The sequence below is a fragment of the Dama dama genome, chromosome 3 (genome assembly GCF_033118175.1).
Source record: "Dama dama isolate Ldn47 chromosome 3, ASM3311817v1, whole genome shotgun sequence".
NCBI lineage: Eukaryota > Metazoa > Chordata > Mammalia > Artiodactyla > Cervidae > Dama > Dama dama.
Window position 1 is genome coordinate 59017638 of NC_083683.1, and position 19849 is coordinate 59037486.

Genomic DNA, 19849 nt, shown 5'->3' on the forward strand with positions numbered 1-19849 from the left:
GAAGAAGAAAATATATTTTTGCTTACCCTCTGAGCTTTTGCAAGTTCTTCTTTTAATCTTTCATAGCCCTTTTCTCTGACTTCCAAAACAGATGGGCTTCGTAAGCGGGACAGACTATCAGTGCTCAACCCAAAAATATCCTCACTGCCGTCACAGGCCTCTGTTAGAGTAGCACCCTGTAAAAACTCCCTCTCTGCACTACAGTTGTCCTTCCTCGTAGTTAATTTAAGTAACCCAGCTGCGACTCCAGAGGTAGAACAAGGTGCTGGATCTGTACCATGGATGCTGTAAAGGAGAGTTCAAACAAACATCAGCATGTGCTCAAGTGTTAACTGGCATAAACACACATGCCCGTAACTGCATTATCCAATGTGTTCACCACCAGAACTAGTTAATAGTATGTCCAGGGCCAAAGCAACAACATCTCAAGTCCTTCACAGCCATATATGGCTAATGGCTATCATCTTAAATAGCACAGAGAATATTTTCATCATGCCAGAAAGTTCTATTGGATAGTGATACTCTAGAACAGGGGTCTACAAACTAAATGAAGAATAAATCCAGCCTGCTACCTGTTCCCTGAAGGCCCACAAGCCAAAAATGATTTTTACATTTTCAAATGGTTCAAAATAATCAAAATAATAATATTTTGTGGCTCAAGAAAATTATATAAAATCCAAAATTCAAGGTTCATATACAAAGTTTTACTGGCGCTTATCCATTTTCATACTGCCTATGACTACTTTTGGAGAAGGAAATGGCAACCCACTCCAGTATTCTTGCCTGGAGAATCCCACGGATGGAGAAGCCTGGCAGGCTATAGTCCACGGGGTTGCAGAGAGTCGGACCCGACTGAACGGCTTCACTTTTATGACTACTTTCACACCTTAATAGTCATGGCCAGCAGTCGAAACAGACCGTGTAGCCCACAAAGTCTAAAATATTTGCTATTTGGCCCTTTACATAAAAGGGCCCTTTTATGTAAAGGCCCCTGCTCTTGATCATTAACCTGCATTGCTCTTCATAAACAACCTTATATTATTCAAATTTTCTAAAATAATAAAACTTAAGTTAACCAAGCAAACTCCATTTGTTTAATACAATGCTCTAAAACAAGCATCTTGATTCTCTCCTACCTGCCACTGGATATTTCCGCACAATTTAAACGTCTGGGGGAGGAATACACAGGTTGTGTAGGAAGGTCAGAAACATCTAAGGCATTAGCCTGGATAGGGGTGGAGCACAAAGCTGAAGGATGTGGCCGGTAGATGACACTAGGTGAGGTAGTCTGCTCTTGAGTTCCCGGTTCATACACAGCAAGAAGGTCTGGAGAAGTAGGTGAAGCAAGGTTCACTTCATGGAAGCCTTCCAAGGGGTCATTAGCCATAGCAAAAGCCTCATCATAGAACAACCTACATTAAAAAGCAGAAAATTATTTTGAGATAATGACATTTAAAATTAAAGTAAGATGTATATTTATAGAATGTGTTTAACAGTCCATTATAAAATACAAACTTAAACAGGAAAAAAACTACAGTCATTTAAAATTTAATAAGTGACCTCGGAGCATAAGTACTATAAAAGGCAAACAATCTGATTCAGAATAAACTTGAAAGTTAAGGATAACACTATTACAGTAAGTAATTAATAAGTAACAATGAGGAATGAATATTGCTTGATATTAACTTTGCTATCATATGTGACTTTGGTTAGAAAAAGAAGTAGTAAAGACAGACAGATACACACACTCGGAATAAGAGAGACTGAGTTCAGTGAATTATTCTGTTCCGCTTCAAAGAAAGTCACATATGACTGGATGACTCAGTGTTTTCTCTTCTTTTATTCTGAAATAATTTCAGATTTACAAAAAGTTGCAGAGATACATATATTTCACCCACATTATGAAACTGTTAACATTTTAGAACCATTTGAGAATAAATCTTACGCATGATACCCATTACCCTTTAACATCTCAGTGTATATATCCTAAGTAAAACATCACCAAAACCAGGATGTTAACACTGATCACTATAACCATCTAAACAACAGGCCCCAATCAAAGTTCACTGATTATCCTAATGATGTTCTCAATTGGCCCAGGATCCAACCCAGGATAATGCATTACATTTCTCTAAGCCTCAAATTTTCCCTCTAAAGGGATGAGAATGGGGATAATAATACTCCCTTCCTTCATCAGGTTGCAGTGAGGATTGAGGGAGAAAACCCATATAAAGTATTTAGTAATGTACTATGCATCTGGCCCAGACTACAGCTCAATAAATATGTTATCAGTCAGCCATTAACAGTAATATGTATGCTTCAGTTTCTCCATAAGTAAAAATATTTCATAAACTACACAACTATATAACAAAATTTACATGAAAACTAAAAAGTATAACACTCAAGTTTTTCACTTGAAAAATATAAAGAAATCTTATAAACTTTTATTGATTTCCCACTGTCTAAAGAATAAATTCTGAACTTGTTATTCTGAAAATCAAGGTCTTCTACAACGTCAACTCAATCTCTCTTGTCAATTGTTTCTTTATTACAACAGTACTTTGATAATCGTGACTAATACCTTCCCCAAAAATCCCAAACACAAGCACTACTACAGCACATGATTTCATTATAAAATACCAAAAAAAAAAAAAAATTCATTAAACTGAAAAATTTTACGCTCTCATATTCTTAATAAAAAAAATGTTAAAAAAAAAATAAGACAAGTAGGGAACAACAAAGGCCACAGTAAAGTTGGGAAGGAAGGGAATTGACAAAATATTTATACACTCTCAAAATTACAGATTACTACATGTAATCTGTAATCAGACCTTCAAAGACATATAGTCAGTCCTCCATATACAGGGATTCCACATCCTCAGGTAGAAAAAATTCAGAATAAAAATTCCAGAAAGTTCCAAAAAGTAAACTTGAATTTGCCACACACTGGCAACTATTTACACAGAATTTACATGGTATTAGTTATTATAGGATTATAAACAATGATTTTAAGTATATGGGAGGATGTGCATAGGATACATGTTGATACTGTGTCATTTTATATAAGGGACTTGAGCACCCGGGAATTCTGATATGGGGTGGGAGTGAGTCCTGAAACCCAATGCCCTGTGGGTTCTCAGGGACAACTGTATATGGACAATCAAAACTCTAACTATTAAATCTGCAAATATCAAATTTCAAATCCAATGAATGTTTTCTTTATTGTAGTAAACAGTAATCTCAGTCCTTAAAATGAAACTAAACTTTGCTTTTTTACCCAAAATATTCACTATGCCAAAAGGAAGATCATATCGACAAGGAATTTAAGGTATTTAATGTTCAATTCTAATTTATTACATTTCCCCAAAATACTTTTTTCATTCGTTGTTCATAATACACACACACACACCAGAGCAAACATCTAAACCTGAATATGTCATTTTCACGGGAATATAGTTTACCAATCAATTCACTCGACACAAGAAATGAGGTTTTCATTAAACACTGACATTTTATCAGGAACCATGATACTTTTTCTTTGATCTCATATACTCCTAATTCACCTCTATATACCTGAGAGGTTCACTGAATCATCCATCATGGGAAAGCATTTGCATTTCTGGAAATGTAAAACAGCACAAACCCTATGGAGGAAAATTTGACAATATCCACAAAATGACACAGTCATTGAATCTACGACCCAGCATGCCCACTTGACAGGGCTTTATCCCAAACATAAATGGGCAAAATAAAAAAGAAAAGATATATTCATAAGGCCAATGGCATTAGCAAAAGACTGACTGAATGAACCAACATAGGTTCATCCTCATCATGAAGCACCATATAGCTATAAAATAAATGAGCAATACCTACATACTGCTGTGAAGGAAATCTGAGAATACGTTGACACTGAAAAACAGGCAGTTATATAATAAGCTACCTTTTATATGAGAAAGGGGAAAATACAAATTTATATGTATATAATTATATATATTTCTGTGTACTTATATTTTAGAAATAGAAGGATATACTAAAAATTAATTTTTAAAAAAGTTACCTTTAGGAAAAGGGCAAGAACAGGAAGAAGAGACAGGTGTAAAACCTAGACTTTTCCAAATGTACCCGACTTTGCAGATATGAATTTGAACTTGGAACCATGTACATAAGACAAAATTAGATTTTTTTAAAAAAAATCTTTAAAAATAAAAAATGAATCCAGCTCCATTTGGTACTTTATAACATTGAAAAGAACTATTTCAAATGATTTTAAAACACAGTAATAAAACTGTATATCCCCAGTGGCATATATTCTAAGAACAAAAGGAAATTAAAAAAATAATACTTTCAGTAATCATATTAGTAATGTTGATACTGCTATTCTGACACTATTGTATAAGATTAAACAGTATCACTCAGAACTAAAATTTCCAGCATATGAGAAAAGAGACACAAATACAAAATCAAGGAATTTAAAACTCTGAAGTCCTAAATTTGAATCAGAAATACCAGGAAAATCTCTTCTATTTATAAAAATGCCTACCTTTATCCACTGAAAAGGTGTAACAGCAGTAACCAACTCAGGAGCAATGAGTACCTCTTATGCCCAGAGCAGTATCATATCCTACCAAAAAAAAGAACAACGGCATCTCTGAAGAAGGGCTGATCCCAGGCCCGGGGCAGTAATATACAAAAGGATCTTGGAACGTCTTGTTTTACCAGGAAGCAAGAAAGCTATCAAAGACTACTGGAGAGGTATCAAAAGGACTCCCACAAACCAAAGATGGGACAATCTGAACATCAAAAAGGACAATTTCTGTTGAGAACAAACAAAGAAAAAAACCCAGTTTTAAGCTCAAGGTTTCATGATTATACTAAAAATAAACAAAAATAAATCTCACTTGACTCCTTTTGATCAGTGCCATGTAATCAAAACACTATTTTGAAAACTGGTAAAATAAAGAATCCAGTATTTATCCTGACTTTCCAATATATCAGAGAACTAAGAGTTTATGAGGAAAAGTCCTTCTTTTCAAAGAGTCCCGCTTAATAACTTTGTAATCTTAATGAAACAATGAATCTGCTACTGCTACTGCTAAGTCACTTCAGTCGTGTCCGACTCTGCGACCCCGTCCCTGGGATTCTCCAGGCAAGAACACTGAAGTGGGTTGCCATTTCCTCCTCCAATGCATAAAAGTGAAAAGTGAAAGTGAAGTCGCTCAGTCATGTCCGACTCTTTGCAACCCCATGGACTGCAGCCTACCAGGCTCCTCCGTCCATGGGATTTTCCAGGCAAGAGGACTGGAGTGGGGTGCCATTGCCTTCTCCGGGATTGAGTCTAGGCAACAATTATCAATAACTATTTAAACCCTAAGGTAAAATCTGGGGGACTTTATAATTAATGGATCAAAATGATAGTACTTGAACTCACTGATGACTTAATATCACGAAAAGGGAGAAAATCATAAATTATGAGAATTATGTGGTAAAACAGGGAATGAACACTATTACCATTCATGAAGTATTCTTGACCCCGTCCCCTAATAAAAAGAAAATGACCTCAATTCAATTAACTCTCTAGGTGATTATCAGTTTGTAGGAAATATAGAGGACAGTATGTGCGGGCCCAGTCATGTCCAACTCTCTGCAATGCCAGGAACTGCAGTCCAGCAGGCTCCTCTGTCCATGGAATTTTCCAGACAAGAATACTGGAGTGGGCTGCCATTTCCTACTCTAGGGATCTTCCCAAGTCAGGGATCAAACCTGAGTCTCCTGTGTCACCTGCATTGGCACGCCTTTACCACTGTGCCACCTGGGAAGTCCAACAGAGGGTAAAAGAACATATTAAAAATAGCACCATATGGACAAAAACAGCAAAATCCAGACTTTGGGAAACTCTACTGGATAAATCACCTGTTTTTTTCAATAAACAAAAATGGGAGGAAAAAAGGAATTTATAAAGAGACTTGAGACATAAAGAAATATAATGTGGGGACCTTGTTAGAATTATCTGAATTAACCAACTATAAAAACATATTATGAAAAAAATCAATGGAACCTGAACACTGGACGTTACTGATATTATTATGAATTATTGTCAGTTTTTAGAGATAATAATGGTATGATGGTTATGTGAAAAAAAATTATCTTTTAGGGATACCACAGAAATATAGAAGAAATAAAATTCCTTGGATTTGCTTCAAAATAATCCAGAGGAGAAGGATGGTATGGGGAGCTAAGTCATCCAACTACCAGTACCAATCTCACAGGATTACAGAGCTGTTTCTCCCAACAGTTCAGTTCAGTTGTTCACTCATGTCTGACTTTTTGCGAACCCATGGGCTGCAGCACCCCAGGCTTCCCTGTCCATCACCAACTCCCAGAGGATGCCCAAACTCATATTCATCAAGTCAGCGGTGCCATCTATTTACTAAGCATTTACTAAACAGCAGGTATAGTGCCAGTATACGCATCGCTGAGGAAGCTACAGCTTAGGGCAACCAGGATTAAAATCTCTGGCTGTTGGGACTTCAGAGTCCTAGCTCTTAACCACACCACACTTACCACCACTAGAATTGCTTTGCCTTTCCACTGTTAAGATGGTTCATGTAAAAATGTTTCTCCTTAAGTTGAATTAAAACCCATTAGGTGGCTCAGATGGTAAAGTGTCTGCCTGCAATGCGGGAGACCTGGGCTCAATCCCTGGGCTGGGACGATCCCCTGGAGAAGGAAATGGCAACCCACTCCAGTACTCTTGCCTGGAAAATTCCATGGACGGAGGAACCTGGTAGGCTACAGTCCCTGGGGTCACAAAGAGTTGTACACAACTGAGCCACTTCACTTCACAACCCGGCAACACCCACTCTGTTTTTCCTATAAACATTTAACTGTTCTTTCAATGAGTTTTCACAGAGAGTCTACTATGTGCCAAGCTCTGGGGAAAAAAAGATGGTAAATCATCTCTGTTCCCAAATAGTATCAATATAGTAGGAGACACCGACAATTACAGGCAATGACACAGTGTGATAAACGCCACTGAATAAGCAAAGGCTACCCTGGTGGCTCAGATGGTAAAAGCATCTGCCTACAATGCGGGAGACCCGGGTTCGATCCCCAGGTTGGGAAGATCCCCTGGAGAAGGAAATGGCAGCCCACTCCAGTATTCTACCTGGAAAATCCCATGGACAGAGGAGCTTGGCAGGGTGCAGGCCATGGGGTTGCAAAGAGTCAGACACAACTGAGCAACTTCACTTTCACTTCACTTTCACTAAGAGACCACACAAGAAGGCCAAACAAATCAGAAGAAAAGACCCAAAGAAATAGGAAATAATGAGAAAGATAAAGCCCTTGGAAGGACTTTTCAGGCATGTCTAAGGTGTAAAAGTAAAGCATTTGTGGAAAATGTTCCATAAACTGGAGCACAGTCTAGGAAACATAAGATCCAAACCTCAAAGAGAGGCAGGTTTGAACCCTGGTAGTTTTCAGTCAGTGAGGAACCTGTCTGCAGTGCAGGAAACCCAGGTCCAAGCCCTGGATCAGGAAGATCCCCTGGAGAAAGAAATGCCAAACCACTCCAGTATCCTAGCCTGTAAAATCCCATAGACAGAGGAGCCTGGGGGGCTACAGTTCATGGGCTCCCAAAGAGTTGGGCACAACTGAGCGACTAACACTTTCACTTTTCTATCAAATTACTGGGCCAGTGTGTGCCTAGGTTCTCTCATCTGGAAATCTAGTTTGGTTTGCTTCCTCAGAGGTTGAGAATTAAAAGAGAAATGCAAGCAGCATTTAGTAGAGTACCTCAGAGCACTGCCTTTATGTACAATGTTTTCATTCTGGGGGATACATTAAAACACTGTTTAAATTCCAGTCACTCCTGAAAAGGAGATTATTTGAAGATTAAATGTAGTCCCTTATTCAAGTGTGTGAAATTTTCATAAAATGTGTAACTTAGCTGGTAATGAGCTGCCAATCACAATGATCTGAAAATCTCTTGCTCTTTCAAATGGAAGCATTAAGATTTGTTTTGCATTCACAGTTCTTATACGAATAAAATAAACTATTTATAAGCAGTAGTACTCTCTGCACTGTGTGTGTGTGTGTGTGTGTGTGTGCAATTGTTCAGTCGAGTCTGACTCTGCAACCCTGTGTGACAGTAGCCCACCAGGCTCCATTTCTTTCTCCAGGGGATCATCTCAACACAGGGATCAAACCCGTGACTCCTGCATTGGCAGGCAGATTCTTGACCACCAGCGCCACCTGGGAAGCCCTACTCTCAGCATTTAGTAGTAAGTAATTCCAAAACTCAATTTCAAGTGCAGTTATCCCAATTCATAAACTAAATTTATCAGAGATCACTACAAATGAGTGAAAAGGATGATAGCATGTAATTTTTATGGGTTAGTTACTAACCCAGTTTGAGTGGCCTTATTATCACTTGATTTTAAGTAATAAAGCTGATCTCTAATTTAAAAAGTTGATCAAAACAATTTGCTTCTGATTCATAATATTCATTATATTTCTTCTTTCCAGAAGTCAGCATTATCACAGCAAAAACAGCAGCCAATATTTACTAAAAGTTAACTATGTGTCAGTTAACTAAGAATTTCACATGTATCGACTCAATGAATGCCTAGAAAAATCTTAATGGTTTATACTTATTAAATGTATTTTATACCTATATTATTTTAGTGTAAATATAATTAATAATTTTATAATTATTTGTATTCCAGCTGAACGGAAGGAAGATTGTCAGCTTCAACTCCTCAGGGCAAATCCTGGTACTAAGTTCTAAGAATACAGATATGAAAATGGGCTAAAAAGAAGATGCATAGCCTATTATGGGCCACTAAATGATAATCCTAAAGAGAAAGAAGGAGGAAGACAATGTTTCAAGGAGAAGTAAAACTATAAGTTAGATTTTTAAATGCCGAATAACAGTCTGTAGATGAGCTAAGCAAGGAAATAAAATAGCATAGTCAAGGAATAAGGGTCTGGCACTAATGAAACTAACCAAAAAAAAAAAAAAGAGGACAGAATATCAAGCTGGAGAAGCAGATATGAGACAAGACAATTAAAAACTTCACTTAACATGGAAAATGTTACTTGGAGTTTTATCCTGAAGAGGCGCTCAGATCTACATTTTAGGAAGTACAGATGAATTGTGATGTCATTAGAAAAATGACTCCCAAGGACTTTAACTAGAGACAAGAAACTAGAGGCAACTAGTTAAGAGGCTACTGCAACAGACCAAGCAAGAGAGTATGAAGGTCACACACTGCAAATGAGGGAATGGAGGCATATATATTTAACATCTATATATGAAAACATTCAGAATAGCTTCAATTATATTTCTACATATAACACATATGCATTACATTATTATATTCTTTATGTGTGACATATACATTTATACATTATTCTAGTTATTTCTCTTAGCATCCCCTTGAAATGGTTCTTGCCTCTATTTTATGGATTCAGAAACTGAGGATCAGAGAGGTTAATTTTGTTAAGGTGAAACAGTCAGTAACAGAGGGAGGATTCAAAGCCTGGTGTGTCTGACTCCAACACCTGTGTCTGACTCCTCCACATCTTAAAAGGTTAGGGGTAAGACTCAAGATAAAGGTTAGATGAAGACAGATGATCTCTAAGGCTTACCCAACCAATTGTAAGAAGAGAACAATCCAAACAGAAGAATCCTATTTAATCTATGAACGCCTGTTTTACTTTCAGAAAGAAAAAACTAAAGTTTCTCTAATGCACTGCTATTAAAATGAGCATTTGCTGTTACTTTGCCATCCTTTCTATTTTTTCCCTACATTCTCTCTGCTCTCATCATTTCCTTATTTATTTTGCTGCTATGTTTTGGAGAAGGCAATGGCACCCCACTCCAGTACTCTTGCCTGGAAAATCCCATGGACGGAGGGGCCTGGTAGGCTGCAGTCCATGGGGTCGCTAAGAGTCAGATACAACTGAGTGACTTCACTTTCACTTTTCACTTTCATGCACTGGAGAAGGAAATGGCAACCCACTCCAGTATTCTTGCCTGGAGAATCCCAGGGACGGGGGAGCCTGGTGGGCTGCCGTCTATGGGATCGCACAGAGTCGGACACGACTGAAGCGACTTAGCAGCAGCAGAATGCTTGGATTTAAAATAAGTACTTATTCAGCTCCTTATAGTTTTGCTGTGGGAGGGTAGGAATAGCATATAAATAAAATCAACAGAAACCTGATTTTAATATAATGGCCTTATGATATAATCAAAAAATTGTGGATGCTTGTAATTAGTTATCCTTACTTAAAAAATTTTTACATGTTACTTTTTTAAAGTGTAAAGCTGTACTGTAGCTAACTGCCTTTACCTTTTAGAAATACACAATGAAATATTTATAGATGAAATTATACAATGCCTGGAATTTGCTCAAAATGAGGAGAGGGAACAGTACAGGAGCAGATGGGGCAGGACTGACAGTAGTTGATGGGCTAGAGGATGGGAAACGTGAAGTTCGTCATATATTTGCATCTATGTATTTTGTTTTAAATTCTCCATAATTAGAAAATTTTGAGATTTATTCAAATACTATATAAAGGAACAAAACAAAAAGGTATATAAAAAATAATTTTCTCATTAACTTTCCCTAAAATTATAAAGTTGGTTTTCCAAACTAATATTTTGGTTGTAAAAAAAAAATTCACATTTACATTTTAGGAAGCAGTCTGTAAGTGGGAAATTAATTACTAACTCAAAGGAAAACTTAAGTCAGATGGTTAGTCAAGCTTCACAATCTTCCCACTCATTAAAACAGACCACAAATTAATTTCCATTTACTAATACCACGGGATTAAATGTACAATCTGACATATTGAGAAATGTTAGTTATTACAGATTCTTAAAGGTTTTCAGAAATTCTCAGAACTTACTGAGTTACCAATACTATGTAAAGTGTTAGCTGCTCAGTCGTGTCTGACTCTTTGTGACCCCACGGACTATAGCCCACCAGGCTCCTCTATCCATGGAATTCTCCAGGCAAGAATACTGGAGTGGGTTGCCATTCCCTTCTCCAGGGGATCTTCCCGAGCCAAGGATCAAACCCGGGTCTCCTGCATTGGCAGCCACTATATTACAAATTCTTGGAACAAAAACATAAAAAAAAATTGTTTTCCAAGTTTCCTTCTCTTAAAAGTGGAAGTCTCTATTTTATATATGTAAGAATACAGGTCAACTAAATATTCCATAGGCACTGAAGTATATGTTGATTGGATAAATAAGCAATAAGAGTATTTAGGGAGGGAATAAATAGCAGAGCAGTGAAGAGCAGAGACAGTGATTCCAGGCCACCTTTAAAAACTGGAGATAAAACAATAGCACCCTATAGCAAGATTGGAGAAACTGTTTTTAAGGTTTGGGGAAAACTAAGTATTTGATCAAACAAGCTTCAGAAAACCCTTCTAATTCAGATTCTATTAACTGGCTGCGTGAACTAGGGCATGTCACTTAATTCCTCTGAGCTTCCGTTTCAACATCTATAATGGTGGTGGTATTATCGCCCCTGTCTACATTTGAGAAAATCAAATGGCTTATCCGTCAATGTAAAAATGTCCTGAAGATTGTAAAGCACAACACAGATGAATGATATCTATAAAGATCTAAAAGAGAATAAATGAGGGGGTAAATAATAAGAGCCTACAAAGGGGTTTGTCTTACAAACCAGAAGGGAACCTTAGTTATCCTTGATAAAGGAGAAGGAAGGGAAAAACAAGTCTCTCTGAGGTACAGAGTTCAAATTAACTCTCTTTCCAACAAGAAATTAATTAATGTACATTTATGTACTGTTCTTCAAATCTACTTTAGTTGTTCTTTTATACTGCATCTTGACCTGTCAATCAGATGCCCACAAATACTCAAAACTATTATCTGGACACATCAAATGACAATTCACTTCCTTAAATGGCTCTAAGGGGCGTCCCAGGTGGCTCAGTGGTAAAGAATCCGCCTGTCAATGCAGGAGACATGGGTTCAATCCCTGGGTTGGGAAGACCCCTTGGAGGAGGAAATGGCAATCCACTCCAGTACTCTTGCCTGGAAAATCCCACAGGCAGACGATCCTGGCAGGCTACATCCCACGGGGTCGCAAGAGTTAGACACGACTGAGCGCATGCACACGCAGGCTATCATCAGTATGTTTCTGTATGCTTCAAAGCTACTCTCACAGTCTTGCATGGAGTTTCCTTCCACTGGATTGTCAAGTCATCAACTTTACTATGTGGAAGTGAAGTAAGTAAAGTAAAGTCGCTCAGTCATGTCTGATTCTTTGTGACCCCGTGGACTGTAGCCTACCTGGCTCCGTCCATGGGATTTTCCAGGCAAGAGTACTGGAGTGGGTTGCCATTTCCTTCTCCAGAGGATCTTCCCCACCCAGGGATCGAACCCGGGTCTCCCACATTGTAGGCAGACGCTTTACTGTCTGAGCCAGCAGGCTTCCATTATGCTTATACTTAAAACAGTTGTCAACTACAAGCAACAAACCTCTCATTGAATATTCAATACTGAATATTGAACTATTTCAATAATTTCCATTCTTTTTCCTCTGATTTAAGTAATCTTAGCTTATGGTTAAAGCTATTTAATTTTGTGTTGCTGATATCCTAAGATAAATCAAGATTACTTTTTCACTTTTTTCTATATACAACTGAAGCTTATGAAACTACCTCATTTAGGTTTTTGCCTGGAGAATACCAGGGACGGGGGAGCCTGGTGGGCTGCCGTCTATGGGATCACACAGAGCTGGACACGACTCAAGCGACTTAGCAACAGCAGCAGCTGTTTAGCTTTAAGCATTTAGCTTTAAGTTGAAAGGGAAAGCAGAAGGGAAACACAGAGATGGCAAATTAACGCTACCTCTTGTAAGTAACCTGTCCTTCCCTTAGTCCTTTCAATCCCTACTCTGAAAACTCACTCCCATTTCTACTGCTGGACCAATTTCAACATATTTTAACATTTTTTTCACTAACCATCCATCACCAAACAGCACAGTACCTACTAGGTTCCAGGCCCAATACTAAAGCTATATGGTGGGGTAAGACACCCCACCCCTGCCCTCAAAGCATGTGTTCACCAGAAGGCAGCTCGCTGTCAACAAACATTTACAAATACGATGTAAATATCAAAATGATACCAAAATAGAGGCATGTACTCCGTGCTTTGGAAATATATATTAAAAAAAAAAATAAGTACTATGTGGCAAAGGTAAGGACAGCAGGACAGAAAAAGAGAAACTATTAATAGCTAGAAGTGAAGTGAAATTCACTCAGTTGACTCCGACTCTTTCAAACCCCATGGACCATATAGTCCACAGAATTCTCCAGGCCAGAATACTGGAATGGGTAGCCTTTCCCTCCAGGGGATCTTCCCAACCCAGGGATCAAACCAGAGTCTGCTGCACTGCAAGCAGATTCTTTACCAACTGAGCTATCCACAGAGAGCTAGAAAGGAGTCTACATTTCTTCAGACATTTTCTTTTTAGGATACCAGATGTATTTAAGTAATTCAGTAACCAATTTACCACCCTTCACTGAACTACATCTTGACTCCCACCCTACAGGGCAGAGGCTTGGTGTGAAAGGATGTACTCCCTCAGATTACCCTCAAAGCTTTCCCTCAACACACAAGTATCACCACCAACTCCTAGTCCTTCTTTCTTCCCTACTCTCCAACTACTTAAGCACTTTGTCTTACCTGACACTCATTAAAATTACACCACCATATGTATGTGAAGGTACCTTCTAAATTTTGATAAACTTACAAAAAGATATGGCAATGATTACATGGTCTACCTTCCAGACATCTTCTAAAGTCTTTCCTTTAACCCCCACTGTGACTAGAAGAGTAGATACTCAATGAAATGTCTGATTTAAAAATCTCTGGTGATACATTAAGAATTACTTATTACACCAATATTTAAGTAGCTCATAAAAGCTAAATTAAAACCAATTCTTCAGCATTATAATCTACACAGGAAGAAGTAGTAGAGTGGTTAAGAGCATGGACATCAAAGAAAAACTGCCCAACTTCTAATCTAGCCCCCGCATTAATTAGCTTTGTGACCTTAAGCAAGCTTCATAACCTCTCAGGGCCTCAATCTTCTCAACTATTAAATGGATAAAGTATTCCCTAACTCCTAGGTCAATGTGAGAGTAACTGAGTTGGCATAATGCTTAGACCAGAACCTGATACACCCTAAGGGCTAGACTCTTTAGTAGTAGCAGCAGTGCTTGTATCACATCATCAGAAAACCTGTTTATTTTTTAACCAGTCTTCTTAGTCACAAAGCTCTTTTACAGAAGGTGTTTTTCAGGAGCGGAAAGAGCAAGGCTGGTAGGATTTCCATTTCGGGGAGTCACACTCAGTGTTTAATACCGGCTCTGCCATTAGTCAGCTATAGGACTACAGACAACTAAGTAACTAGAGGCAAGTTATTCACCTCTCTGACCCTCAATTTCATGATTTGTAAAATGCAATAACACCACCTATACGCCAGGAATGCCCCAAGGACTAGAGAGTCAAGGTGCTTGAAGCAACAAGCACAGTGCAAGGCACACTCTTGAGCTATTCCCCTCCTCCACCCCCTACCTGGAGTATCTCATCTAATTCTCATCCCACCATTATGAAACTCATGTGAGATTGAGACATATTGAAAACAGCTGAATACTTGCAAACCCCAAACCGTTCAACCTAATGCTACCCCCATTTGCAAATAGAGAAAATAAGCTCAGAGGTTAAATGATTTACTCAAAGTCATATGCACAGTTTAACTGATGGAGCTAAAACTTAAAAAAGATAATTTTTTATTAAAATTGGTTCAGTGAGTCCTGCTCAGAAAGGGGGTGGGGGGGAGGGTATACTAATTACAATAATACGTGTAAAACTACTGTAACCTGCAAGTTTTTGTTCTGCCATATCAAACCCCAAAATGATGATGTAGATTTCTAAGAATCTGTCAATCTTAAAAACTATTTGCAGTGGACTGCTCTGGTGGTCCAGTGGTTACAATTCCACACTTCCACAGCAGGGGGCACGGGTTCATCCCAGGTCAGGGAAGTTCAACAAACTGCACTGCACAGCCAACACACACACACACACACACACACACACACACACACACACACACAATCTATGTGTGCTGTAGAAGTTGAGGGTTTAGTGAAAATTAGAGAAAACTAATATTAAAGAAAGCATTAACTACACCAATTCAAAACCTACAACTGGATCTAGTTAGAAGCTGAACATCAAATATTCATCCTGGTGAAAAGTTAGCAGTATTCAATACCACCGATGAGTTGTTTGCCAAATATACCAGAAGAGTTGCAGTCTATGTAAGCCCTTCGGTTCTCGAAATAGTGGAAATAGAAAAAAAAAAAAAAAGCAAAGGTTTTTTTTTCTAATAGTAAGAAATATACTATTGTAGTAACATTATATAACCACTAAGTGTATTTCTACATATTCCACAAGGATAGATTCTATCACACAAACCATATTTGGGGTACGTATCTGTCCAAACATGAAAGCTCCTATAAAAACACACCACACTAGTAAATAAAACAGCAAGCGTTAACACAAGGCCCCATCTAAGTGGTGAAATCTTTCAACAGTATCAAATATTTACTCTGACTGGTTACAAATCTATTTGACTGTTTTCTCCACTCTGCCTCCTTTCTCCTTGATATGTCATTCACCATTTTTTCCCCTTAAAATGGCATGAACAACAAAATAAGGATAATGAACAGAAACCGGGTCTTGCAACAGATTTACAATACAACAGTTTTGTTCTAATCCTCTTACTGGCCTCTGCCGCAATTATGTAATCATTTCACGGCAAAAGCTTACAAGGAAGGCTCTTTGCCGACCCTGAAATAAAGCTGCAGGGGGAAACATAAGTGGGGAACAGGTAGCCTCGGAATTTGCTACATTTCCGCGAAGCTAAACTGTCTGCATCTTCCGAATCACCATTACCTGAGCGCTCTTCATTTTCAAGACTTTACTCTTTAGCCATTATAGACTTTTTTTTTTTTAATCCCATAACAACTGGCAACTCTTCACGTGCTGCAGATTCCATCTAACACCATCACTTCCCGAGTCCATTAAACTCTTTTCCCTGGGCGATCGGAGCGAGCTATCCACGCTGGAAGGGTAGTGTAATTACAATTATGTCTGAACAGCTCGCCTCAACTCCCCGAAACAAAAGTCAGGCTGAACTGAGCTGTCTCCTAAGGCGCCGGTTCTTGACCACCAGGTTTCGCCGAAACCTCCCAAGGGTGACCTCTACGCCTTGGCGCCCTGCCCGGCTCGCCGTCTTCTAAGACCCTCGGTCCGTGCCTACTGCCTCGCCCGGTCCAGCTCCCGCGCGGCGCCGGCCTCCAGACTTGTTGGCGAAGTCTCTTTACACCCTGCTCCGCAAGCCCGGGCCCTCAGCTCCGGCCGCGCGCGCCCCCCCGACAGGTAACCTGGGTCTGGCTCCACGCCTCGGGCGCTCAGGACGGCGCAGTTAATGAGTAACGCGCCCGAGGGACGGGGGAGGAGCCGCCGCCGCCCGACGCCCACCAGCGGCCCCCAGGGGCGCCCACATGCCCCCAAGGCGCCGAGCCTCCGCCGCCGACTCCGCCGGAGTCCGCGAGCCCAGGCGGGGGAGCGCGCTCGCCGGGGCCAGGACAGCCGGGCCGGGTCCGCGCGCGCCGCGCCCTCACCTGCACCTGCTGCGGCCGCCCCTCCAGGCCGGCTCGCGGGAGGCGGGCGCGCGAGCACTGAGGGGGGCGGCGTTCCGCGTCCCGGGCCTCTCCCTCCCGCCGCCGCGCTCACCTGACTAACCTACCACCGCCGCGGCCCGCGCTCAGGGGCGCTCGCAGAGCCGCACACAGCGCACGCCGAAGCACTCTGAGGCGGAGGAGGACGGCTGGCCGACGCCGCTACACTCTACCGCGGCGAGTGCACGGCTGGTGGAGCAGCCGAGGGAGCGCGGGACTGCGCCTGCGCCGGGAGCCCGGCCCGGAGCCTGGAGCCGTGCGGCCCCGCGGAGGGAAGGCGGGGCTAGGGGCGGGGAGGGGGCGGGGCTAGGGGCGGGGAGGGGGCGGGGCTAGGGGCGGGGAGGGGGCGGGGCGGGCGTGGGGCCGGAGGGGCCGACGCGCTCCCGCGCCCCCTGGCGCCAGGCGGGGCTTTCGCAGGTGTAGGGCGCGGGCCCCAGGTGCCTTCGCGGGTGGTTTCCTTGGGAACCAGGGCGAACTGGCGCTGAGCCTTGTTGCCCTGGGCTTGACAGACGGTCTCCGGTTCACTTCGAGTTTGTTGGGCTCTCCGGGAGTCGGAAGAGGAACCTTCGATGTGAGTTGAGGACCACTATATCCAACCTGAGACTCGGCGCGCATATGTACCTTACAACGTGTGTCTGTGTGTTTGTGTGTGCGCGTGCGTGAGTCTCTGGGGGCATGGATGGGAGGACGGGGAGTCTGATGGAACTTAGATCCTAGCATTCCAGCAACTGTTAGAGCATTCGAGAATGTCGTGTCTGTACCTACCTTCTCTCATCTTTCGTGTCAACTTTTATCAAACTTGCACCCCACTTTAGGTCCTCCAGAAAGGAAACATGAAACTACAAACCATGTTTCCGAAAATCTGATCGAAAAGAGGCAGTCACATCAAATATGCGTCTCTATGTTTAGTCAAAGAGATACAGGCAGTTTATGCAATATGTATATTGAGTAGGACCCCCATTCTGTATATTGATGCCATCTATTAGCGGCAATAAAGAAGAGTAGGTTATGTGTATGGCTATAGGAATCAGGATTCGTGGCTTTGAGGTTGGCACCTACTAGCTGTTGTCAGTGACCTTGAGCTAGTTGATCTCTAATAGCTCCAGTAAATGGGGATAATAAGACTACCCACTTCAATAAGTCGTTAAGAAATTAAATGGTTTAATGTATGTAAAATACTTAGTGTACTTCATGACACAGTGCCTAATGAATATTGTGTATTTGTCTAAGTAGCTAAGTCGTGTCAGACTGTTGAGACTCCATAGACTGTAGCCTGCCAGGCTCCTCTGTCCATGGGATTTTCCAGGCAAGAATACTGGAGTGGGTTGCCATTTCCTTCTCCAGGGGATCATCCTGACCCAGGGATTGAACCAGGGTCTCCTGCATTGCAGGCGGATTCTTTACCAACTGAGCTAGACGGGTGTGTAATGAATATTATCTGTTAATAACATTATTACTATTATCATCCACCTATAATAAAAACAAACCTAGAAACTCACTATTTACTCTTTCGTACTCCATCTCCAATATATCAAGTCTTACCTATTCTAATTCAGAAGCAGTTCTTAAATCTACCCCATCTCTTGTTTCCGGGGACTAGACATGATCTCCCTCATGAGGGAGGTCGGTTCTCCCTGAATCCACCTCTCTCCCTTACACCATGTCATTCATTTATCAAGCATTTATTGTGTTCAATCTGTGCACCTACTACTCGACTTGGGAAGAGAGAAACCATTACACACAATATCCATCATCCAAGGGCTCAAACATAGTGAAGAAAACAAATATGTCAGTAATAACTAAGTGAAATAAATAACTGCAACAGAAAGTAGTCTTTCCATAAAAATGTATTATTTAAGAAATTTTTCTGGTGGCCAATAACAGAAATCCATTCCAAGTATAAGCAGAATGGGAGGAATTACTTTAAGGATATAAAGATTGCTCTCAGAATCCATGGGTAGGGGTGAAAGAAGGCTTGGGAATAGTCTGAAAGCTGGGACTAAAATGTTGTGGAGAAGCCAGGAGGTCCCCTCATTGTGTCTCATCTCTCTTTCTCTTCCCTCTTACTGCAGATTATTTATGTACCTGTATAGAGAAGCAATAAATAAACATTTGTTTAATGGATGGCAATTTGTGTAACTGTGAAATAAACTGGACCCAAAGCCAATTTTCAAAACATTTCCTTATAAGTAGGAAACATGTGAAAATGACTCTTTTGTAGGGGATCATACAGTTTAGAGTCTAAGTCCTTTTAGGCTTTTATCAGTCCTTTCAGCTCTCTGATTTTTTCAGTTGCCTATTCCAACATCAGAAAAAGGATGTGAAATACAGAGGTGTCCATAATTGATTCCATGAGAGATATATTAGAGACAACTGTTTTATACATGAGTTGTGAAAGCAAAATTTTATGTCACACAAGCACTGGCCCACAAGCAAATATTTTGCTAGACAAGGAAATGATAGACTACTTTCTGTTGCAATTAAAAACTCATAAATTAAAAAAAAATAGAAAAAATTCAAAATAACAAACTTAAGCAAAATGAAATATATTCCTCTCATGTAGGTTTACACAGTGCAAAGTTGATATGGTGGCTCTCTGATCAACATGGACACAGGCTTCTTCTGTCACATGGCTTCACAATCCTGAAGGTTCAGCTTCTACCATCAAGTAGGCGGCTCAAGCTCCAGCCACCACCTCCTTATTCCAAGCAGCAGAAAAGCAACAGAGGCTAAAAAGAATATCCCTCTACTTAAAAACACTTGCAGAAGTTGTGTACACCACGGTACTTACACCTTATTGGTCAGCAGTCAACTGTAAGTGATGTTGAAACATACAGTTTCTGTTGAGTGGACATGTGCCCAGCTAGAAATCAGTGGTTCTAGTACCAAAGAAAACAGGAGAACAGATATTGGAGACAATTAGCAATATCTGGTTCATCATTCCATATCAGACTTAGGATGAGAGAAATGGTGTTGGGGGAACATATAAATAGAGCAAAGGCATCATAAGGAAAACATGATTTGATGAACACTGTACCTGAGACAAGTGCAGGTAGAT

At 40.5% G+C, this 19849-nt stretch overlaps 1 protein-coding gene across 4 annotated transcripts in view; it reads right to left on the reverse strand.

Annotated features, from left to right (window-relative positions):
• RAB3IP (RAB3A interacting protein) overlaps positions 1-17050 on the reverse strand; it is a 49429-nt gene extending 32379 nt beyond the window's left edge. Inside the window, exons 1-4 of one of the 4 annotated variants that reach the window (XM_061130211.1) lie at positions 16847-17050; positions 4541-4621; positions 1137-1412; positions 27-285 (exon numbers count right to left, since the gene is read on the reverse strand). In XM_061130211.1, coding sequence (XP_060986194.1) covers positions 27-285; positions 1137-1387 — 510 coding nt within the window. In that variant the 5' untranslated portion in view covers positions 1388-1412; positions 4541-4621; positions 16847-17050. Of the gene's footprint in view, positions 1-26; positions 286-1136; positions 1413-4540; positions 4622-16003; positions 16481-16846 lie in introns of those variants that run through there. The other 3 variants (XM_061130218.1, XM_061130204.1, XM_061130226.1) reach the window with 3 other exon arrangements.
• Positions 17051-19849: the final 2799 nt, after the last annotated feature.